General features: G+C 42.1%; 1 protein-coding gene across 1 annotated transcript in view; it reads right to left on the minus strand.

Moving 5' to 3' along the window:
* Positions 1-20,681, minus strand: part of BICC1 (BicC family RNA binding protein 1) — a gene marked incomplete at its 5' end in the record, with an annotated part of 236,925 nt that overhangs the window by 148,376 nt on the left and 67,868 nt on the right. The window contains one exon of the mRNA XM_006030884.3: positions 8,535-8,581. Within this exon, the coding sequence (XP_006030946.1) occupies positions 8,535-8,581 (47 nt within the window). The remainder of the gene's footprint in view (positions 1-8,534; positions 8,582-20,681) is intronic.

Below are 20,681 nucleotides of genomic sequence, written 5' to 3' on the forward strand. Positions count from 1 at the left end.
AGAAATCGTAAATACGTCTTATAAAAGTCGCGCTCGAAGACGGGAAGAGGTGGGCGGTGGATCAGGCCGCCAGGCTCCTCTGGATCTCACACAGGGTTTCTATTACCCTGCCGTGTACCCAGAGTCCCCACGAGATGGATGTGGAGTCCTCTTCGGCTTGGGCGGAAACCACTCAAGCCTCTTATACGGCTAACAGGCCAATCGCTAGCTGCCACATGTGAATAATTTAGCACTAGCCAATCACGGGGAACAAATCTGCATACCGGTGGCGGGAACTCTTTTGCACCGTGCATTCCTCTCGCAACATGAGCAATGCACCCTGCAAAAGAAGCTGCAGAAAAGGCGGGAAACGCGTCCCTGCACCGGAGTTTCCTCTGCTACAGGAAACTCCCCCGTGCAATGCTCTGCAACTTGGCGGGGATAATTCTGGTGCCAAAGCACACACACAATCATGCCTTTTGGGTCATGACAACTATGAGATCCTTTGAAGGTTGCAGCAGGGTGCAACAATCATCCCTGCCCAGCCTCCATACAAGGACTTTAGACTCATCTCTGCCCAGCTCCTGTAAGATGGGGTGAGTGCACATTCATTCCTCCCTGACCCCTATGCAAGAAGGCATGTGCTTGCTCCTCTCCCCACCTCCACTCCTGGTCCCGAGGTGAGGAAGCAAGCACTGCAGTAAATTAGCTTTTGAAATGGGGTCCTGCTCAGTTCACAAAAGCAATGGAGAGTGCCTGGAATCTGAGAAGGTTGAGAGCCACTGGTTTAAGCATTTATCTTCTCCTGTTCATTAGCTTCAATAACTTCAATCTTTTGCCTGAATGCTAGCATGTTTGTTTTCCTACCTACCATCATACATCAAACTGTCTATTCTATGGCCCCGTGTCACTGCACTATAAGCTTGTTATATCCAAGCATAGTGCACAAAATGCCAACATAATTCTAGTGGCCCCAAGTTCAAATCCCAATCCATCCTGTCACAACATTTATATGTATTTTATGATTAAACATATTTCAAGTTCCTTCACAGGTTCTTATCCATATCTTCACAAATTTTTGAATCCTACAATCACAAAATATATCATTACTTTCTGTGATATACAGGATGATTCTACAAATGTGCCTTAAATTTCCTTTCCATTTCTGCATTATTTTTCATCTTATACTGACTAAATATATTTAAATTCCCCATAACTCATGCTGGGACTGTAGATTTTTACAATTTGAGCAGGTTTTCAGTACCTTTTTTGGCAGATTACCTCTTAGACAAGTTTCACTGTATTGACAGTCAGGTTTTGTTTGTTTTTAAACAGTTTATTAGGTTTTGTATGTCAAATCCACGAATACTGATGGACAATATTCTGCCCCCCACACACCTCTTCCCTCCCACTGCCTCTTCTCCCTCCCCCCGCCCCCCAAAACAGACTTATCAGTCAGACACTGCTCTCCAGGCTGCCAGCCTGACCACATGCATGCTGCAATTGTGCACGTGCTTTCGGTACTTAGTGGAGACAGTGTCGGCTACATCAAAAAAGCCAATTGCTGATAATGTCAATTTTTCTTTTACTGGTGCCAATATGATATTGACTGATGTATCAGTGCACCTCTACATGACAAATTCTAACCCAATACCTTTAGTTATCCATCTCCTAAACCAAAGAACACACTAACCTTCACATAACCATTAATGATCAATATGGCCAAACAACTTATGAACTCTGATATTAACAAACTACATGAAAAGTTGTGATGAGCAAGCAACAAGTTCTATAAGGCTTGATTCTACCTTCTTATTAAATTAGAATGATACTACTAATAACAATAGTGATAAGACACTGATTCAAATCTCAGGAACATGTCCATGATAAACAGCTATTCCATTTATTCAGCAAATGAAAATGAAAACTTATAATGTTTAGCTTTTCCAAAGTTAAATCAAACTCTTTTTATAACACAACCAATTTAAGTTATTCATAGTTCTCTGAAAATTACAAATTTGAGGCTGAACCTCACAATCACAGATATATCATTTCAGCTGAGTTCTGTTGTTCTGCTTGAAGTACACAAAAAGTGTACTAAACTGTGCCTGGATGAATTTACTTCATACTTTCATTGCTGAAAATGTCTGAAACTTTATACTGCATCCTTTACTCTAAGCTCTGCTCCATTCCTTCTCTATCCTTACCTTTAGCCACAAAAAACTTACAGCATTTTTAAATATAATTGATTAACAAGTAAAAAAGACGCATAGAAAAAAAAATAAAACAAGTAAAAAAAATGCATAGTATTCATGTCACAATTATAATTTATATTTAACCTGTTGTCCATGTGACTTCTCTAGAGCAGCATTTCTCAACCCGTGGGTCGCGACCCAAAAGTGGATTGCAAGACTATATGAAAGGGAAGCAAAAACACTTTAAAAAGGGATTGACAAATTTTAAAAATGGATTCTCCTCTAAAGGAGAAAAATGTGGGAAACCATGTCTTTTCCCTTGCAGGCTGGCAGAGTTCCAGCTTGCAAGGGGCTGCCTGGGGCCACCTCTGTCCCACACACCTACCACCTGCCCTACAAATGGGGGGGGAGGGGCTGGGGCCAGGGGGCAGTGGATCAGAAGTGAGGGGCACTGGGTCAGGACTGGCCAATGTTTACAAATGGGTCTTAGTACAGAAAAAGTTGAGAGCCACTGCTCTAGAGGGTTGCTGCACTATACTTAGATTGTCAAGTGCTAAAAACATGAAAACCTGAGTAAGAATTGATTAAAGTACAAATAATCAGGGGTTAAAAGGAAACAGTAAAGTTGTATTGTATTCTTTTTCTCCACATAGCTAACCCTCATCTGTTTTAGATTATAAACTCTCCAAACCAGAGACCTACTGCCTTCTTATGTTTATATAAAATACCATGAGTATCTAGAATGCTACATAAATAAGCTCATTGGACCAATAACTTTGATTTCCCTGAGAAGTGCCTTAAAATTACAAAGGTATGAGCCAGATGCCACTAAAATCTGTGGAAAAACTCCTGTTCATTCCAATATGGATTGGGCCCATAGCATGACACTTTTATTTATTTGCATTACTGTGGGTAAAAAAATTAATTAATGCACAATACTATATACCAAGATCCATAAGAGTCTTTTACATGAGAAACATATAACAAAACAGCAGTCATGTGGTGGGTACATAAAAGTTTATGGTGGTAATTAAGCTACAGATCATAACCACTAAAAAACTTCACAGTGGTAGCAAGAGCTTGGATAAGAAATCTTTCACCTCATTCCAGTTCCACCCACAACCTACTTATTTCTTTTTGGGACATCATCAACTTCTGACATTAAGGACAAAAATCTTAGACAAATTACTCTAGTTGGGGGTGGCAGGAGAGAGAAGGCTGTTGTAGTTGTAGTGGTGCTAGTTTTTTGCCAATGTTACAGGTTGAAAATGACTGAAGTTCAAGTTTTTATGTATGGTGGAAAAGCAAAGTTAGAGTAAGTCTTAAAAGAGAATTTTTCAGGGTTTAAAAAAAAAATATATAGATATCTATATATCTATAGATATCTAGATATATATCCCTTTGTTCATAATGAATTTTTCCTTGCGACTAACTACAGTATTAACTGCCAGAAGACATCATAGTACAGAACAAGGTACAGTGAGAGAGAATCTAGGGTAGAGTTCCAATAAAAAATTTCCCCAGAAGCTCCAGGTTTCTAAATAGCAAATAGCAAAGCACACCTCTGATGTTTTTAACTGGCTGATTTACATGAAAAATAGCAGCCTTGTAAAAAAGAATCTGTTTAAGTTTTCTCTTTCTCATACTAGTTCAGGTCAAGAGGGACTGGAACTTAAGCATGACCTGATCTCCCCTCAGAACATGAAACGGATGGCAGCTTAGTTTGATCCTCGTAGCCAAGCATCTGAAGGGGAAGAAAGAAAATCATAGAAGCCCAAGTACTGCTAGCAATACGAGAACATGTGAAAATTTCTGTTAAAATACTCAGAGAAATAATTCATGTTGACTTTTAAACTGTCTTCATTAAGCCCCATCATTAAACCTTAGAAGTTAAATCTGATTGGGATGGTTTATGCCTGATGAGCACTCCTGTTTCAGCAAGAGTTTGATGAGGACAGCAATGCACCAGATCACATTTAACAGAGTAGTATCATAAGTACAGGCATCAGAAACTTCAAATTAAAACAAAAGAGAAAATACTACTGAAAATAAACCCACAAGGGCACATGGTATCTTGGATAGCACCTTGAACTGGCTCAGTTTAAGCTATGTCCATAGAGGCCAGTCATGGGTACACACAGGATATAAATCTTCTAAACCTGGCCAGAGAGATATTGGGTACTGTTCCCCTTTCCTCAGTCTGCAAGCAATAACCCTGCAGCCACTTGTGCAGCCATCTGTAACAAATCAATGCTGTCTCACTCCCTCCAGTCCTGGCCTCTTCTCTCCCACTCCACACAATCTTCCTCCTCTGAAGCTCCAGACATCTGGAACAAACGTCCCTGTGTTTCTGCCTCATTGTTTCTATCTCTTTTGAACACTCAGCTAAAAACATTTCTCTCTTCCTTATAATCTCTCACTTTCTCTCTCTCCCTCTTGTTTTTAAATTCAAAAGGGGGTTTGGGTATATAATTCACAGGAAAGACATTACATAAAGTAAGGCTGCATAAAACCAGAGATACCTATCCAATCCTGACACTTCTATTTTACAATGCGGAGAAATGCAGTTTACTCCATTCCTCACAAAGTTCTGTGCCTATATGCCTTCAAATTTATGTGTATAGCTTTATATTTTACATTAAGAAATATCAAGAAGTATCTTGAAGTCTAATATTGAAATGTGTTTTTAATATCTCTCAAGCATAGTTCCCCCTCACCCCATACATCATAACATACAAAACATTGTTTTTGTATTTAACTCCACAAACTTTGCTTTACTCATTTCAGATGAGAGAAAGGAAAAAAGACTAAGACTGATTAAAGGAAATTGGACAGACACCGACAGTGAGTAAGCTATGAGCAACTGCCCAAAGAACTGTAAAAAAGAAAGAAAACTAGCTTAAGGAAGATTACTTCCATGTGTTTTGATTAGATATAGCATTATGTAGATGTACACACAAGATATACAATATTTCTTTTTCACATTTTACTGTAAAGCCACAGAAAAAAAAGTGAAGTGGACTCATTCTGCTACATATTAAATCACCTAAAATACTCATGGGGTATTTTTTAAATATGTGGATTTCAGTGATATATGCTATGTTAATAGCCACATATTCAAATCATACACATCTACGTACAGAGATAAGTTAATTTCTCACTTGCATTTCATATTCTAAGCAAACCCCTCACATGGTATTTTATAATACTGATTTCTCAGTATTATACAGATACATAACAACCATGACATTAATTACAATTATAGTATATATAGGTATGCTGTATTTATTTATTTTAATACTGTGACCCACCATATGGAAAGCATCCAAATATAAAAGTAAAACATGTAATTCAATCAGCCACGCAGAGGAAATAGTCTATGTATAGTTTCAAGGGCCTTTAAGCTATTTTGTACAAGAAGCCAGAAGTGTAGAAAAGAGCAGTACGGTAAACTTAATGAAGTGTTAGTTTAAGCGTACATTACTAGGGCTTAGTTTTGCTGCTGCAAAAGCTTAGCTTTTGTTCAGCAAACTGAACAAAAATGTAGGTTCTGTTGAAATCTCAAGAAATATATGTTATTGAAACAGGGGTTTTTTGGTTTGTGTTTTTTGTTTTGTTTTTTTATTTTACAGATGCCAGTATTTTTAATTGAAACCTCAAGTAAGATTAAACACATTTATATCAGTGACAAACATTAAGATCTGTTCTTTCTAAATATTATAAGAATGTTCTAAAAAACAAAACACAATATTCAAGTAAACTGTGAATATTAAAAAAATAGGATTAAGATGACAACAATGACCTGTTAGATTTTTCAAAGAACTGTTGATAGCTCCAACTGTGTTTATAGAGCTGTCACTTGGTTTCTCTACAACCTGGTTACTGTGATTTTGTATTCAGACTACATCTGAACTAAAATGGATTATACCTGAGCTTTAAATCAGAAGCCATAATATTTAAGGTTTCTAAGAAAATTTTGTCCTATCAGAAAAATCAGTACTGACAGACCTTTGAAAATAAAAAAGCATACAGTCAAGTTTACCTTGAAGATGACAAGGAAACAAAACATCAAAAAAAATTTAAGTTAAAAAAAAATCTAAGCCTAAGTCAGGTAAAAATTCTGGACAGATCTCAGACAACCTTATTCTTTATGAAGAACTTGTAGAAAAATAACCCACTTCTTGGATCCATTGTCCACCATCTTCTCTTATCTGTTAATAGTTCCCAGTTCTAGCACTTCAGCTAACTGGGTTTCACAACCGAGAAATCTGATATATTTACTAGTTGAAAGAAAGACAGATAGCCAAATGGAGTTTAAGTAATTTACAATTCAAAGACTAAAACCTATGTGTGGTCTTTTAAAACCTAAAACCTACAAATGCATGATAAAAGAGCATTTTAGATCCATGTGTACTGATATACGTAACCTTTAATTAAAGAAAGGTGTATAAACAATTGAGTAGTCATCATAAACCAATTCAAATACTGGCAGATTATTCCAATACCATAAAGTCTCCATTTAACCTCACATTTGCACTAAGACAGCAAATTTCATCATTAGAGAGTGCAGCTCTTGTGAAAATATCCATGTTTTCAATTATCCCAGAAACAATTCCAAGTATTCTCAAAGCTCTGATAACAAAAAGCACTGGACCAGGTTTATGCTCCAGATAAAAATTTGAGCTTAAATTATATATTCGGAGAAAAGACCTCACAACATCACCAGATAAATAAGCCCTCTGGTATTATCAAGAAAATCTGGTAATATATAATGGTTGCCTTGGAGACCACACAAGATGACCAGTATCGATCTGAACAGTATCATTTAAATCTGGAGAGAACACAGACTAGTCTAAGTGTAAACGCAAAAGTGGTAACAAGGGGAAATTTTAATCAAGCATGTGTGCAGTCAGTTATAGTGCCACTTGTTCCAGTAGAAGTGACAGGCATGCAAGCAGTCCGTTTCTCCCAGGGGAAATGTCTCTCTTCCGGGAGAAAGATCTTCCAGTTGTCAACCTGGAAGATCTCCCTTGCAAGAGAGTTTATCTGGTAAGAATGAACACTTGTGCACTTGTGCAATGGGACATTGATTCAAATCACCGAATCGAGTCACTGCCCCCAAATCAGCCGAATCCTAAGTGAATACTAGCCACTTCACACAGACCTAGTGCTCACCCCTCCCCTCCCAGAAAGCCCCAGAGGGACTAAGCTGGGCTGGGATCCAGCCAACAAGCCATTTATATGACATCCCTGGTTTAAGCGGACTTGCTTTATATGTTATTTTAATGTCCTATTGGCCTTATAAAAATGATTTTGTTTCTCCTGTTTTGTTCTCTTATTTGCTTATTTTATAAGTTATTTTGCTCTCTTCTATAAGCTGACGCTGAGCTTTTGTCAGGAAGAGTGGCACAAAGCTAATACGTACATCAGTTAAATAAATACGCAGAAGGCCAGGGATAATTAAATATTCTTTTTTCATGCTACCGTAAGCTGCCTTGAAGAGGGCACAAAATCTAAGAATTCTGGTCAGGATAACTTTACCAACAATAGTATATGTACTGCACCAGTTTCTTGGACATTGCAACTACTTTCATGTAGTTTCAACTCCCCCCTCCTACACATACACATCTGTACAAACCATGGTCACCAACAAGTATGCTTATTAATCCTCTTTCATACCACTTAAGTATCCACTTTCATACCACTTTAATATATATGCCCTCTACTATGTTAAGACAAAATCTATTATATGATGCTATTAGTATGAGATATTAATACCCATTCCGCAGAACTGTGATTCACTTTAGAAAATAAATATTACTGACCAGACTATTTTTAAACAATTGCGATAATTAGGAAATTACATCAGAACGTTCATTAAAATACAGTAAACGCTGAGTTATCTAGCACCTTACAAGCCGGCATGCTCTGTTAACCGGCATGCTGGCTTGTAAGGGCTTGTAAGGGAAAAGTGAAACCAGAAGTGCTCACCATGCTACTTCCAGTTTTGCAGAGCCCCCATGGCCCAGGGGAAAGTAGCCCACACTGCCAAGCCCCCATGGCCCGCGGCACAGCAGCCTGCGTGGATCCCCCTTCCCTGTCCCTCGGGGCCCACGGGAGGGGCGACGACACCCCAGATGCGGTGGGACAGGCAGCGGCCCAAACAGGCAAAGACGGCTGTTCGAACTGCTCAGTTATCCGGCATATTTTGTTATCCAGCACCCTCCATTCTCCATGGATGCCAGATAAAGCTTTTACTGTAATCTAAACTAATTTTTTCCCAATTTAAAAACAGAGTGCAACTCTTTCTAAAACACTACAATGAATTATCGTACTTCTCAAATACTCAAAATCACTTACCTTCTGAAAAAAGTCTTCTCCACTTTTGCCTTTGCCCTCAGCAGCAGCTGTGAAAAAAAAAAAAAGACTGTTTACAAAATAAACCTGAGAAATGATGATTAAGTTAGCAGTAGCATACTTTTACATTATTTAATCAGGGTAGTTGTAAAGTATGTTTATACATGTGTACATTTCTTGTAAATATTTTGCATAATTGAGAAATCACTATTCATTTTTCTTATCCAACATATTCTTTAGTCTGATAAAAAGGACTTGTTTCTGTAACAATGAGTTATTGCACTCCACTGCTTCTGGAAACTTAGGTTCAAGTTCTGAAGAAAAGTGTTTGTAACCCCCATGAATATCATAAAAATTAATCTAGCATTTCTCTAAGAATTACAGATTCACTTGCTAGTTTTTAGACAGACAAGGTAAAGGTAAGCTGCAAAGCAGTAATCAACACTGACAAACCAATAAACACAAAAAACATTTATAGTAAACGGTTGTAACCATTTCAAAATATGAACCTTAAATTTAAAATATTTGCCTGTTATGTAATCTTGATACTTCCCGATTCAGTGAAACTGCCTAATAACACATCCCCATAAAAACAAACAAAAAAGTCTTTTGAAGATACAAGCACAATTCATAACATCAGTGCTATTAACAAGTTATGAACCAGTCAGGTTTGTTTAGCAGCTTTCTGAGGCTAAAAATGCAACACAATTACTGATTATGAACTGTCAATGTGATGTCAGTGTGAAAGAGGCAAATGCAATCCCACGGTTTATCAGGAGAGTAAACCTTGGTATGGCACTGGGATACTGGATATGATTCTGTATCAGGAAAGATTAAAACAAATATGCACAGAGAAAGGCTTCTAAAGTTACATGGGGGATGAATGAAGCTTTGTTTTTGCTAGACTAGGAGGATAAAGGACCACGGATGAAGAAGAGCTATTTATTCTAAAGAACAATGATGACAACAATACAAATGGATATAAACTGGCCATGAATAAATTTAGACTAGAAACCAAGTTTCTAACCTTCAGAGTGGTAGGATTCTAGAACATCCTTCCAACAGAAGTAGTGAGTGTAAAAGACCTAACTATTTAAAGATGAAGATCACAAACTTATTTAAAGTGTAAAGAGGTGTCTTCCCTTTTTACATTTTAATTTAGTATGCAATTAATTTGAATATATTTATAGCTTCTCTGAGCTTCAGCTGACAACTTTACTTGAAAATATGCTGGATCTTCCGAAACTAAGTTAACTGTTGGCAGATGAACACACAGTACAATGGAGTCCTAGATAGAAATATGTATTCCTTAAATTACATTAGAAAGTTGCAGTAAACTCGAAGTTCTGTTTTCCTTTTCTGCATCCAACCATGCAGCCTGCCCCTCTAGTGTAGCCAAGAAGTTACAATATTTCATCCTATATTTCGGTGTCTTGAGAATAACCTCTCTCTCAGATCTGACCATTCTCACAAAAAGCTTCAATTTGGTACTGAGACACAGGATGAAGCTGAATGAAGCAGACTTGCTGGGCACTTTATCTTAATAGTGATTCCAGAATATCACAATGATGGGAATAAGACAGTATTATTATTATTATTATTATCATTATTATTATTAGATTTATTAACTCAACTACAACAACATAGTTGAAGAATGGAGCAGTTAAAAGCCCCAGAGCTGAAACTGGATAAGATTCAAGCAAAGTTTCATGTCCTCTAATGTGGAGGCTAATTAGTAGTAGTAGTTGTTTACAGCTTTTGCTAAAACAAGAAGATAGAATTAATAATAAAATTATATACTGTATAAGAATAAAATTACATAATGTGTGGTTATTTGTAAACGCACACAATGAAGCTCCACATTTTACTAATTTAAACAAAAGTAAAACTGAGCATGATATATGATGATACAAAAATAAAGTGAAGCAATATTAAAAGCAGAATGAAGCAGAAAATTTAAAACAGGGAATTTTATTTGATTTTATCCCTTACTTTTGTGAATGTAGTATGGATTAGGGCTGTGAGAAGCTTTGGTCCCCAATTCGATTCGGCCTGATTCTGAATCAAATCAGGAGACCCTTTAATCTCTACAAATTGAATCAGATCCCTCCAAATTGATTCGGAGAGATTTGATGATTTGGATATAGACACAGCTTTAAATGATTTTTCTACATACCTCAAGGTACCAGGAAACTCATGAATGCTGCAATGGTGGGGCAGATAGAGCGCCACACTCGGCAGCAGACCTGGAAGTGGACCAGTCCACTTCTGGGTCCTCTGGGGAGCATGCAGAGGGGCTCCCCCACTCCCCACTGGCTTGGTGACTGGTTCCCCCTGGGGTCCCCCCGCAGCCAATCCCTGAGCTAGAAGGGTAGAGGGAGGGAGGAGGGCCTGAGCGCTCTCTGGCAGACCCAGAAGTGGACCAGAAGTACTTCTGGTCCACTTCTGGGTTTGCGGCCAAGCATGTGGGCCCCCCCCCCCGCACTCCTGTGGGATGCTCCATCCGCCCCAGCATTACAGTGTTCATGAGCCATGCCTGGTACCTCAACGTGTGTAGAAAAAACATTTAAAGTTGTGTCTATGGCTGAATCGCTGATTCTCAGAATAAGCATCAAATCTTCAGATTCGGATTTGGCAAAATTGAATCACGGACAGTAATCCAAATCAACTAATTGAATCACTGTCCCCAATTGAGATCAAATCCAAATCAAATATAACCTGTATTGCACACCCCTAGTACAAATACATGTATGCATATAAATGCCCATAAATATAGGTGTACCTGCTCCGACTCAGAGCAGACTCTGTTAATGGCGAAATGCATGTCAGCACTGAGAAAATGATGGCGGTGCACTTTTGAACTAACATACCCTCGATGCATTTTAGCTCAAAAGCACACCGCCACCCTTTTCTCAGTGCTGCTGCACATTTTGCCGTTTATGCAAATGCATGCAACACAGCGCCAAGTGCCCAGCGCTGCGGCACAAGCATGTTTACAGATGCCAATAGAGTATATAGAACAGGCTGTAAGTTGTTAGAGAGAAGCCAAATGGTTTTTAATGTTTTAGCCCCATACTTAATATTTTCCACTAATGAAGAGATCCAGTTCCCTCTTATTTCTTCAAAGAACACACTATGAAAAGCGATCCAAGTCATCTATCTCATTCTTCCCGAAAGATCATATCCTGTCTGATAGGCCTGAGCAAAGCTGCTAGTATTCGCTCTGGATTTGGCTGATTCGGGGGACAGTGATTCGATTCGGTGGTTTGAATCACTGTTCTGATTGTTAGGGTGTCAATAATTGAGATTATTTGGGATCATTGGCTCTGCAGCTAGAACAAGGCTTTAACTAGTGTCTCAGCGAAAAGTTGCTGATCACAAGGCAAAATTGTGTATTAAAATAACCTAGCAAATGCTTAGGCAAGTAGTTTTTTTTTTTAACGAAGGAAATAGTATGCAGGATAAAATAAATCACTGGGCAAAAAAAACCAGGATGTGAACCAGCTATCGTTAGGATAGAAAGGCAGAGGCCAGACCTTGGAGAGGCTGCTGAAGTTAGCAGAAAACTAGAAAGAACCAGTAGTTGACCGAGAATAGCTGGGTTCATGCCCTTACGCATGCCCTCTTAGCAAAGAGGCATGTAAATGAAGGAAATGCATGAAACAAATAGTAAACAGAGGAGGAGCTTGAGATGGGAGGAGAAATGGGTGGAACCCAAGGAGGGAGATGGGTGGAATGAATGTTAATATGTATGAACCAAGGTGTATAAAATGTGAGAAGAACTATTGTTCAGGGCTGCTCCCCATGTTCATAGACTGGGTGTCTGTGAGGGAGCTTGTCCAAAGTTATCTCCATTCTGAATAAAGCTGTTGCAAGCAATGTGTGCTGGTGTTTGCTCCCTGCTTGCTCTGGCTAATGAGTACCAGGATCCATGAGCAATTGGAGCATCATCTCCCTAGTCGCTGGGCCCTGTATGGAGTCGGGGTCTAACATCTTGGTGTAGTCGGCAGGATTCGACACATATTTGGAGGGGACTGATCATCCCGATCCTGCCAGGGTAAGGCCTAGCAGGCGTACTGGGTTCTCTTGGGCATGGCCGCCTCAGCATGAACTAGGTTTTCCTGGACTGTTTCAGCTATTGTTCCCCATTTTTACCTTTCCCCAGTAGCATGGCAGCGGATTCAGATGCTTTTCCTCTGTGTGTGTGTGTGGGGGGGGGGGGGGGGGGTTAGGGTGACCTCTGTGATTTTATAGAGAGTTGGTTTAAGTGGAATGGGGGTCTGCTGCAGGGGCCCCAGGAGAGTCTGTCTAGCCCAACTTGGAGTACGGCCCAGGATTGGGCCGAGGGAATTTTGAGTGAAAAACCTCGGAAGCAAACCTTCTGGAAAGCAGCTGCCCTCCAAGAGTTTTCTTGGGGTATTTGGGCCTTATGGCTCTAATGTCAAGAACAGGAAAGGCTGCGTCAGGAAAAGGATGCTCTTATTTATCAACTTAAAGAGGTTGTAGCCTAGCAGCAACTATTCAATCATGCTTCAATGCTAGCTATTGAAATAAAGGAAAGAGACTCAGATGATCTACGAAGTACAAAGCGTGAGATCGAATCTCTCAAGTCTCTTATTGATAAGATGCAAGTAGAGCATGAAATACAGCTGATTCCCGAAGTGTCACTGTTCCAAGGGGCAAATGCTGCCTGCGGTAACACTAGCTGTCCCCACTTTTTCCCCATCCTCTGCCTCTCCACCTATCCCTCCTGATCCCCCCCGACTACTCAACAGAAGCGCACACTGTTGAGCGAGTTGTACACCTAAACCCTCCTGCCAGTAGGGCTCCTGCCCCTGCTGACTGAAGACTACTGCGCTGACCTGGTGTAACCCTGCCTGAAGGGACGGCAGACGCCGCATGTTAGAATCAATTGCCCTAGCCCCATGGAGCAAGAAGCATTAAAAGCTCAATTAGGCCCTATGCCTTTAGAGTGGAATGCCTGGACCCAATGGCTAGTAAAGGCCAAGAAAAATCTCTCTGTGTTTTCAACCATGGATTTGGCTGAAATTTTACCTAGGCCAGCAAAAGGAATCAGTCCAGCCCTTCTAGGAATTGGAGAGTGGTAGGCCCAAATGACAGATATTGCCCAAAAGCTCTTTGGAATCTATACCATGGACCAGGGCGCAAGTCAAATGCGTCCACTCCCAAAAGAACACCCCCGAGATATAATCAAACGAGTGTAGGCTTGGGCCTGAATATGGCAGGATCCCCTAGCTGTGCAATGGGCATTGCCACCTGGGGCAGAGCCCGAAAAGGCCTGGCATCTATTTGACACATGGATACAGCTGGCCCCCCCAAAACCAATCATTATGCTAGAGATGCAGGAGGGGATGTTACGTGCTGCCCAGTTGCACCACTATCTCGAGCAGGCTGAAGCTTGATGGTGATTACAACAGACTGACCAAGCCCAGCAGAATCAAGGGACTGCAGAGTCCAAGTAGCAGCTCCACCGATTAGAACACATGGTAGAAGATTTATCAGCTAAGCTCGTCAGTTCCCCTACAAGCCATATGCCGAAAATCCTGGTCGTGGAGAGGGTGAGCAAAGAGGTAACAACAGCAAGCGTCCCCAACTTAGCAGACCAGGGGATTGGGAGTGCCCCCAGGGAGTGTGCCCTGCAATAAACTTTCCCAACAAAATGACATGTTTCAAATGTGGCACCCCTTGGCTAACACCTCAGGTTCTCACCTTCACTGCAAAGCCTGAAAATCCGCCCAGGCCCCTTCAAGACTGAAACCATGCCTCCTGTGGTCTCAGTCAATGTCTCCCATTCCAATTCAATCAAGACAGGAGGCCCTGGATCCAGGACTGGATAGGAGGAGAGGCACCTAATGAAATTCTTCTGTTAGATACTGGATCCAGGCTAAATTTCAGCAAAATTATCTCCCCTATGGAGGGGGAAGAAAAATCCATGGTTTCATTCTCAGGAGCCAAGGGGGGGGGGGGGGGGACGGGGGGGGGGGGGGGGGGGGTCCCAATCAAAATTGGAAGGTAACATGCCTAGTGTCAGTGGACCACCTTCATCATCAAATGCAAAAGTTCCAATTAGCCTAGACGTGTCACCCGTCCCTTAGTATTATTGGAATGCCACTCCTGCAACATTGCTGTGTAGAGTTAGCCAATCAGCTTGTATGCGTTAAAGGGGGTCCGATGCAGCAGCCCATGGAATTAGCCTACCATTCCGCCAAAGCACTTAAGCCCACAGTCTTTCCCACAGGCTGGGAGAGATGGGGAGACGTATGGGTTGCACACAGTTTGGACGCAGGTCTGCTAAAAAACCAGGAACCAGTTCTGATTCCAGGAGGGACCCCCATTAAATCACTTCAATATCCCATTCCAAGGGAAGCAGTAGAGAGTATCTCCATGATTATTCAAAATTTGTGAGTGCGTAAAATTATCCAACCCCAAGTTTCTCCTGCTAGTTCTCCTGTATGGCCAGTGAAAAAAACAAATGGTACATGGCAACTCACCATTGATTATAGGAAATTAAACACTGTTCTTACCCCCATGGCACCAGTAGTAGCTATGTTTCTTGAAACAGTTAGTCAGCTAACCAACAAGGCACAATGGTTTCCTGTTCTGGACATTAGTAATGGCTTTTGGAGTCTTCCTGTCCATCTAGACGATTAGTGGAAAACACCATTCATCTGGCACGGATTGCAATTTGTCTAGACATGGCTACCGCAAGGGTACCACAACACACCCAACATTGTTCCATCAAGCATTGAATAAGGTACTGTTGCCTGCATCAAAGTATTGCCTGCAATATGTAAATGATATCCTCATTGGGGGGGAGGGGGGGCGGGTCACACAGCAACAATGTCACCACCATACTGAAGCAATTCTATAATTGCTACAAAATGCTGGCCTCAAAGTAAATAGCACCAAAGCCCAGCTAATAAAACAAGAAGTGCAGTATTTGGGGCTTACAATCACTTGCCAGAGAAAACAAATTTTCGCTGACCGGCTCTCCTTAATTTGTCAAATGCCGCCACCTACTGACCAAAAGTTGTTACAATCCTTTATCGGTCTTGTAGGATTTAGTCGAGAATTTATTCCTGACTGCAGTGAACTCATGGAGCTACTCCACCAGGCTGCACGGCAAACCAAGTGGGAATGGTCTCCAGAGTGCCAAGCTGCATTCATAAAGCTAAAAAAAATGGTTAAAGAGAGCTCCTACTCTAAGTGTTAGGATCCCTGACTTAGAAGTAGAAATCTGGTGTCGAGCCACTGACCAGCATCTGACAGTAGTGGCCATTCAACAAATGAAAATAAATGGAGCTGATGTTCCTCTAGCATTTGCTTCTCGAGGGCTTAGCCTCAGAGCAGAAATATGGAACCTGTGAAAAGGCACTGTTAAGTATGTATTAGGCCCTACAAAAATTCAAGCACCTAATAGGTGGAGAAGCAGTGTGTATTTGAACACCACATGATCCCCGTCGGTTGCTTCAAAATGGAGAGTTGTTAAAAGGAGGACTAACAACCCCACAAACTGGTCAGTTTTTGCTACCATTAGATAACCCAAGAATTCAGTTTCTGCCCCTTCTTTCAGCAGAAATTAATATATCTTTGGCTGGATAACCCCTAAAAAGTTGCATGCATGTTATCCAGGACAAACTGCTTGGCCGGTATTCATTCACAGTGTATCTTCACAGCAGGTACAAACAGCAGCAAGAGAAATATTGTGGTTTATTGATGGAAGTTTTGCAAGAATGGGAGAAGAAGCTCGAGCAGCTTGTGCTGTAACGGGACCTCAAGATTTCCCAAGGCCAGCAGCCAAAATGCCAAAGCTGTAAGTCTTTTAATTGCACTTCAAAATATGTCTAACAATCCCTGTTTGTCTCATGTTATAGTCACGGACAGTGAATATGTGCATAAAGAAGCAACACAAATTCTAGGATGGTGGGTCACCAACAAATTTAAAGATGGTCGAGGGTCTCCAATCAAGCACCAAGCCATTTGGAAGCACATCTTCCAGGTAGCAAAGGGGAAACAACTTAAAATGGTCAAAGTTAAAAGCCACCATAACACTAGATAGGGGGTTGCACAAAACAATGAAGTAGATAAAGCAGCAAGATCCACCACTAAAGAATGGCCTTTATGGAGTCAAGTTAAAGCTGCTACAATCAGTCAGGTTAATGCAAATGAGCAATGGGATGCTCAGTGCAATTGGAAGGGAGATCCTCCCCAAGAAATACACCAAGTACAAGGAACATGGGTCACCAAAGAGTTACCAATAGCCCCCTACATTCCTCAGACACCACATGAAGTGCTGATGAGATGGGCACATGGGTCCCAAATTGGGGGACATCCCAGTGTGCAAGAAACCATCCAAACAGTTCGATCTCTGGCCTAACTTCAAACAAGACACCATTACATAGGCCCAACAGTGCCTAAATTGTGCTCAGCATCAGTCAAATCAGCTCCTCAACAAGGAACAGGTAATGCATCAGAATTTAGTCAGGCCATGGGAAAGAATTCAAATTGACTATGTAGGACCCCTGCCCACCACTGCAAAGAAACACCGCTTTCTTCTTATAATAGTAGATTCCTTCAAAGTGGGTAGAAGCCTTCCCCACTCATAATGAAACTGCTAAAACAACAGCCGAAGTGCTAGTATATCAGGTGTTCACCTGTTGGGGCGTCCCCAAGGTCATAGACAGTGACCAGGGTCCAGCATTCACAGCCAGTCTCACTAAACATGTAAGTGAAATTTTAGGCATTGAATAGAAATGCACACTCCCTACCACCCTCAGGCTGCAGGGCAAATAGAGCATATAAATCAAACCATTAAGCAGGAAATGCGAAAGGGAGTGTCCATCACGGGAAAAAACTGGAACGAAATACTTCCCTTCGTCCTAATGACTATTCAGGCACGTCCCGCTGCCAGCACTAAACATTCACCTTTCAAGTTAATGACCGGCCAAGAGATGCTCCATTGGGGAAATTTACTCAGCCTTATTCCTGAGGACGTAATAGTGTGGGAAGCCACCGACCAATGGGTAGAAACACTCATTAATGCAATAAACAAAAGTCACCAAGATGCAGCACTAGCACAGCAACAGGCACGAAAATGCATGAAGCAGTGGTAAGACCCTAAACACCCTATAGAGCAAAAAGTGGAAACTGCAGACCAAGTAATGTATCCAGCACCAGGGTCTCCCGCCTTTCCTAAGGCACGATGGGAAGGGCCCTACACTGTGGCGGCTAAGTTAGGCCCCAGCTTGGTCCAACTAGAAGGCCCGCAAAAAAGGCTTTGGTGGGCACACTGGTCACAAATAAAAAAGGTTAACCACTCACCTAATTAGTCCAAAGGAAAGGACAATTGTGTTTTGCAGGGTCCTAAAAGTCTTTCCCAAGATGCAGTGCAGCAAGATGGCAGCATACCTGAGCCTTTGGTGGATCATCAGCCAGAGCATCCTACCCCCAGTTGACGGGTATGATGGGTTTGCCTATTATCCAAAAAGTTCTCCAGCAGCTGATGGCTCCAATCACCCAGATTATGATACAGAAAATCCCTCTTACAGTGGGTTTTGGGCCTTTAGGGTAAGTCCCAAACCTGTGCCCCCTGTCTCACCCCCTCATTACCATTGTGGAATATCCAGATATAAACTATTGGATTATGGATCCCCAGTGGGACCAATTTACAGAAAGCCCAGGGGACACTATGTGACCATTGAACAAGTTGCAAATTGCAAATTAGCACTGGTGGGTAAGGCAAAATATTCCTTGATGGCAAGGAGGTACCTTGGGGGAACTGGATGGTATTGGGCATTCATTCCCTATGCTAGGCATGTGCTCTATGGGGATGCCACATGATGCTCTGGAGTTCTTCCTCTGGTGCCCAATGATCCCTCCCAACTAAGTCCTAAACCAGGCGTATCCACCATCCTGACTCTGGTAGTAGAAGAAAGCACTGAAGAAATGATTGAGAAAGGCCCATTGTACCTCCTCCTCAAAATTAATTCTTGGGGGGATGGTGCGCCAGATACCTGTACCAACAAAAAGGCACTGTGCGCTGGGAACACCAAATCACCTGGCGAGCCAACACCACTGATATCATATCAGAATGGAGGCCTCCAACCCAACGGTAGAATATCAGCTGGACAGCTATCTGAGATGGTTTAAACTCTGCAATGGGAGTTTGGAACTCATATAAAGGAGACCACTAAGAGCATGGCATTGCATACATAGGGGGAAGAATGGAAAGCCAAGTATTAATTGATGCCATCCAATGGACCTCCCTCTCGGGGGTAAGCATAACCCATGTTTTGAGAGGTTTATTGCAGGTTGCATATACAGGGTTTCAAGACCTAACCTGGGACGAAGCATGTGACAGTGCAAAGCAAGCACTCAATGCACAGCTGATTGGTGCAGTAAAAGACATCAAGAAAAGACTCTGGCCAGAGGATTTAGACAACAGCAGCTTATCCATCACTCTGAAGTCCATTTGGCAGTTCAGACGTTATTGAAAATTGACCTGGGAGCGATGTCAAAAAGTTCTCTGCCACTTCACAGCCATCAGATCTGAAGGTGGATTTTGGACAAAAAGCAGACTCTTCACTTCGGGAGTGGGAGGTGGTTGTTAATGGGACTGGGTAATACATTGGGAGGTATGGGATGTGGCTACACCAGAGGGATCCAGGTTTCTTGTTTGCAATCCCTTGTATTGGAATCATGGAATACGTCTCGCTAGTTGTTTGCCGCCACATGGAGTCAGGGTCTAACAATTTGATTTGGCTGAATCTCTGAATCAGCCAGGCCAGGCCCATCCCCCACCCCTCTCCCAGCCCAGCAATGGCTTCCCTGCCCGGCCCAGCTCCCGGCACTTGAGGGAGAAAAAAAAGCCCCAATTCAGCAGGTGCTGCTGGGCAGGGGGCAATCCCCACTGCCCCACACTGTGTGGGGATCTCTGCATGTGCCCCTGCCCCCCCCCCCCAACTCCCTCAGCCCTCTCACAGGTGCCCTGCATGGGCCAGGTCTGGCCCTTTAGGAAAAAACCCAAAAACTGAAGAAATGCTGTGACTCACCGCTGCTGCAGCTGGGGGGTGATCCCCACTGTCCCCCCACCACATGGGGGGCTCTGCAGGAGCCCCCAAAGCCCTGAAGCTGGACCAGGAGTGGCGAGTCCCGAGACTTCTCTTCACTATTTTTTTTCTTAAAAAGGCCAGAGCCCCAGCAGGCGGGGCAGCCATGGCGGGGCTGGGTTGAAGGTGGGGGTTGGGGAGCTGGCAGGGGTCCCCCCCCATGGTCCCCTCCTCCCTTCTCCAGCACCCCTCCCCTAGTACTTACCAGCTCAGAGTGTCTGCAGCTCCCTGATGCAGCCACTGGGGACTGCCTGAATCAAAGCTCTCTGAATCTTTGCCGAACATTCGGAGAGCTTTGAATCAATTTGGACTTTTAAATTGGTCCCCTGATTCGATTCAGAGATTCGGCCACCAGATTGGTCTGAATTTCCTCTGAAACAAATCACCACTGAAAGCTTTGCACAGTCCTACTGTCTGAATATGGGGTTAGAAGCTTAAAAAAAAGGAGACAGACATTCAGACAGTTGCTTAATTTGACTGTGGCTGATTCACAAGCACTTTCAGTTTACACAGGAAGAAGAGTATATGAAACGTGCAGAAATTTCAGGAGCACTGCTCCATGTGTAAAATAAAACCATATGAGTGACATGTTCTGAATCACAGCAGACAAAAAGTTTAAAACTATACAAGAGTATGACTGATCTGAAAATGAAGAGCAAATCTTATTATTTGTGGCAAAACAATGGTCATCAACAGCAATAATATCTAAGACAGGGCTGCCCAACTTCTTAGCCCCAGAGGGCCAGATGCCCAACAGGCTGCAGACCGTGCACATTGAACCAGGAGCACCGTGCTCCATTCACCCACTGCTGTACTGAGCCCTCATGCAGGCACCCCCATCATCACCGTGCTGTGTTCATGTGCAGTTCCCCCTTGACACAAAACCTGTAACCCCTCCCCCCCAAACACTGTGGCACATGGGCACAGTTCCCACCTTCACCCATTAAACTGAGATAAATTGAGTGTTAATTTCTGTTTACACTTAAAGAAAAGAGGAGTTTGCTATATCAAAGCAAAGTAA

Source organism: Alligator sinensis, unplaced genomic scaffold (genome assembly GCF_000455745.1).
Source record: "Alligator sinensis unplaced genomic scaffold, ASM45574v1 scaffold176_1, whole genome shotgun sequence".
Lineage (NCBI taxonomy): Eukaryota > Metazoa > Chordata > Crocodylia > Alligatoridae > Alligator > Alligator sinensis.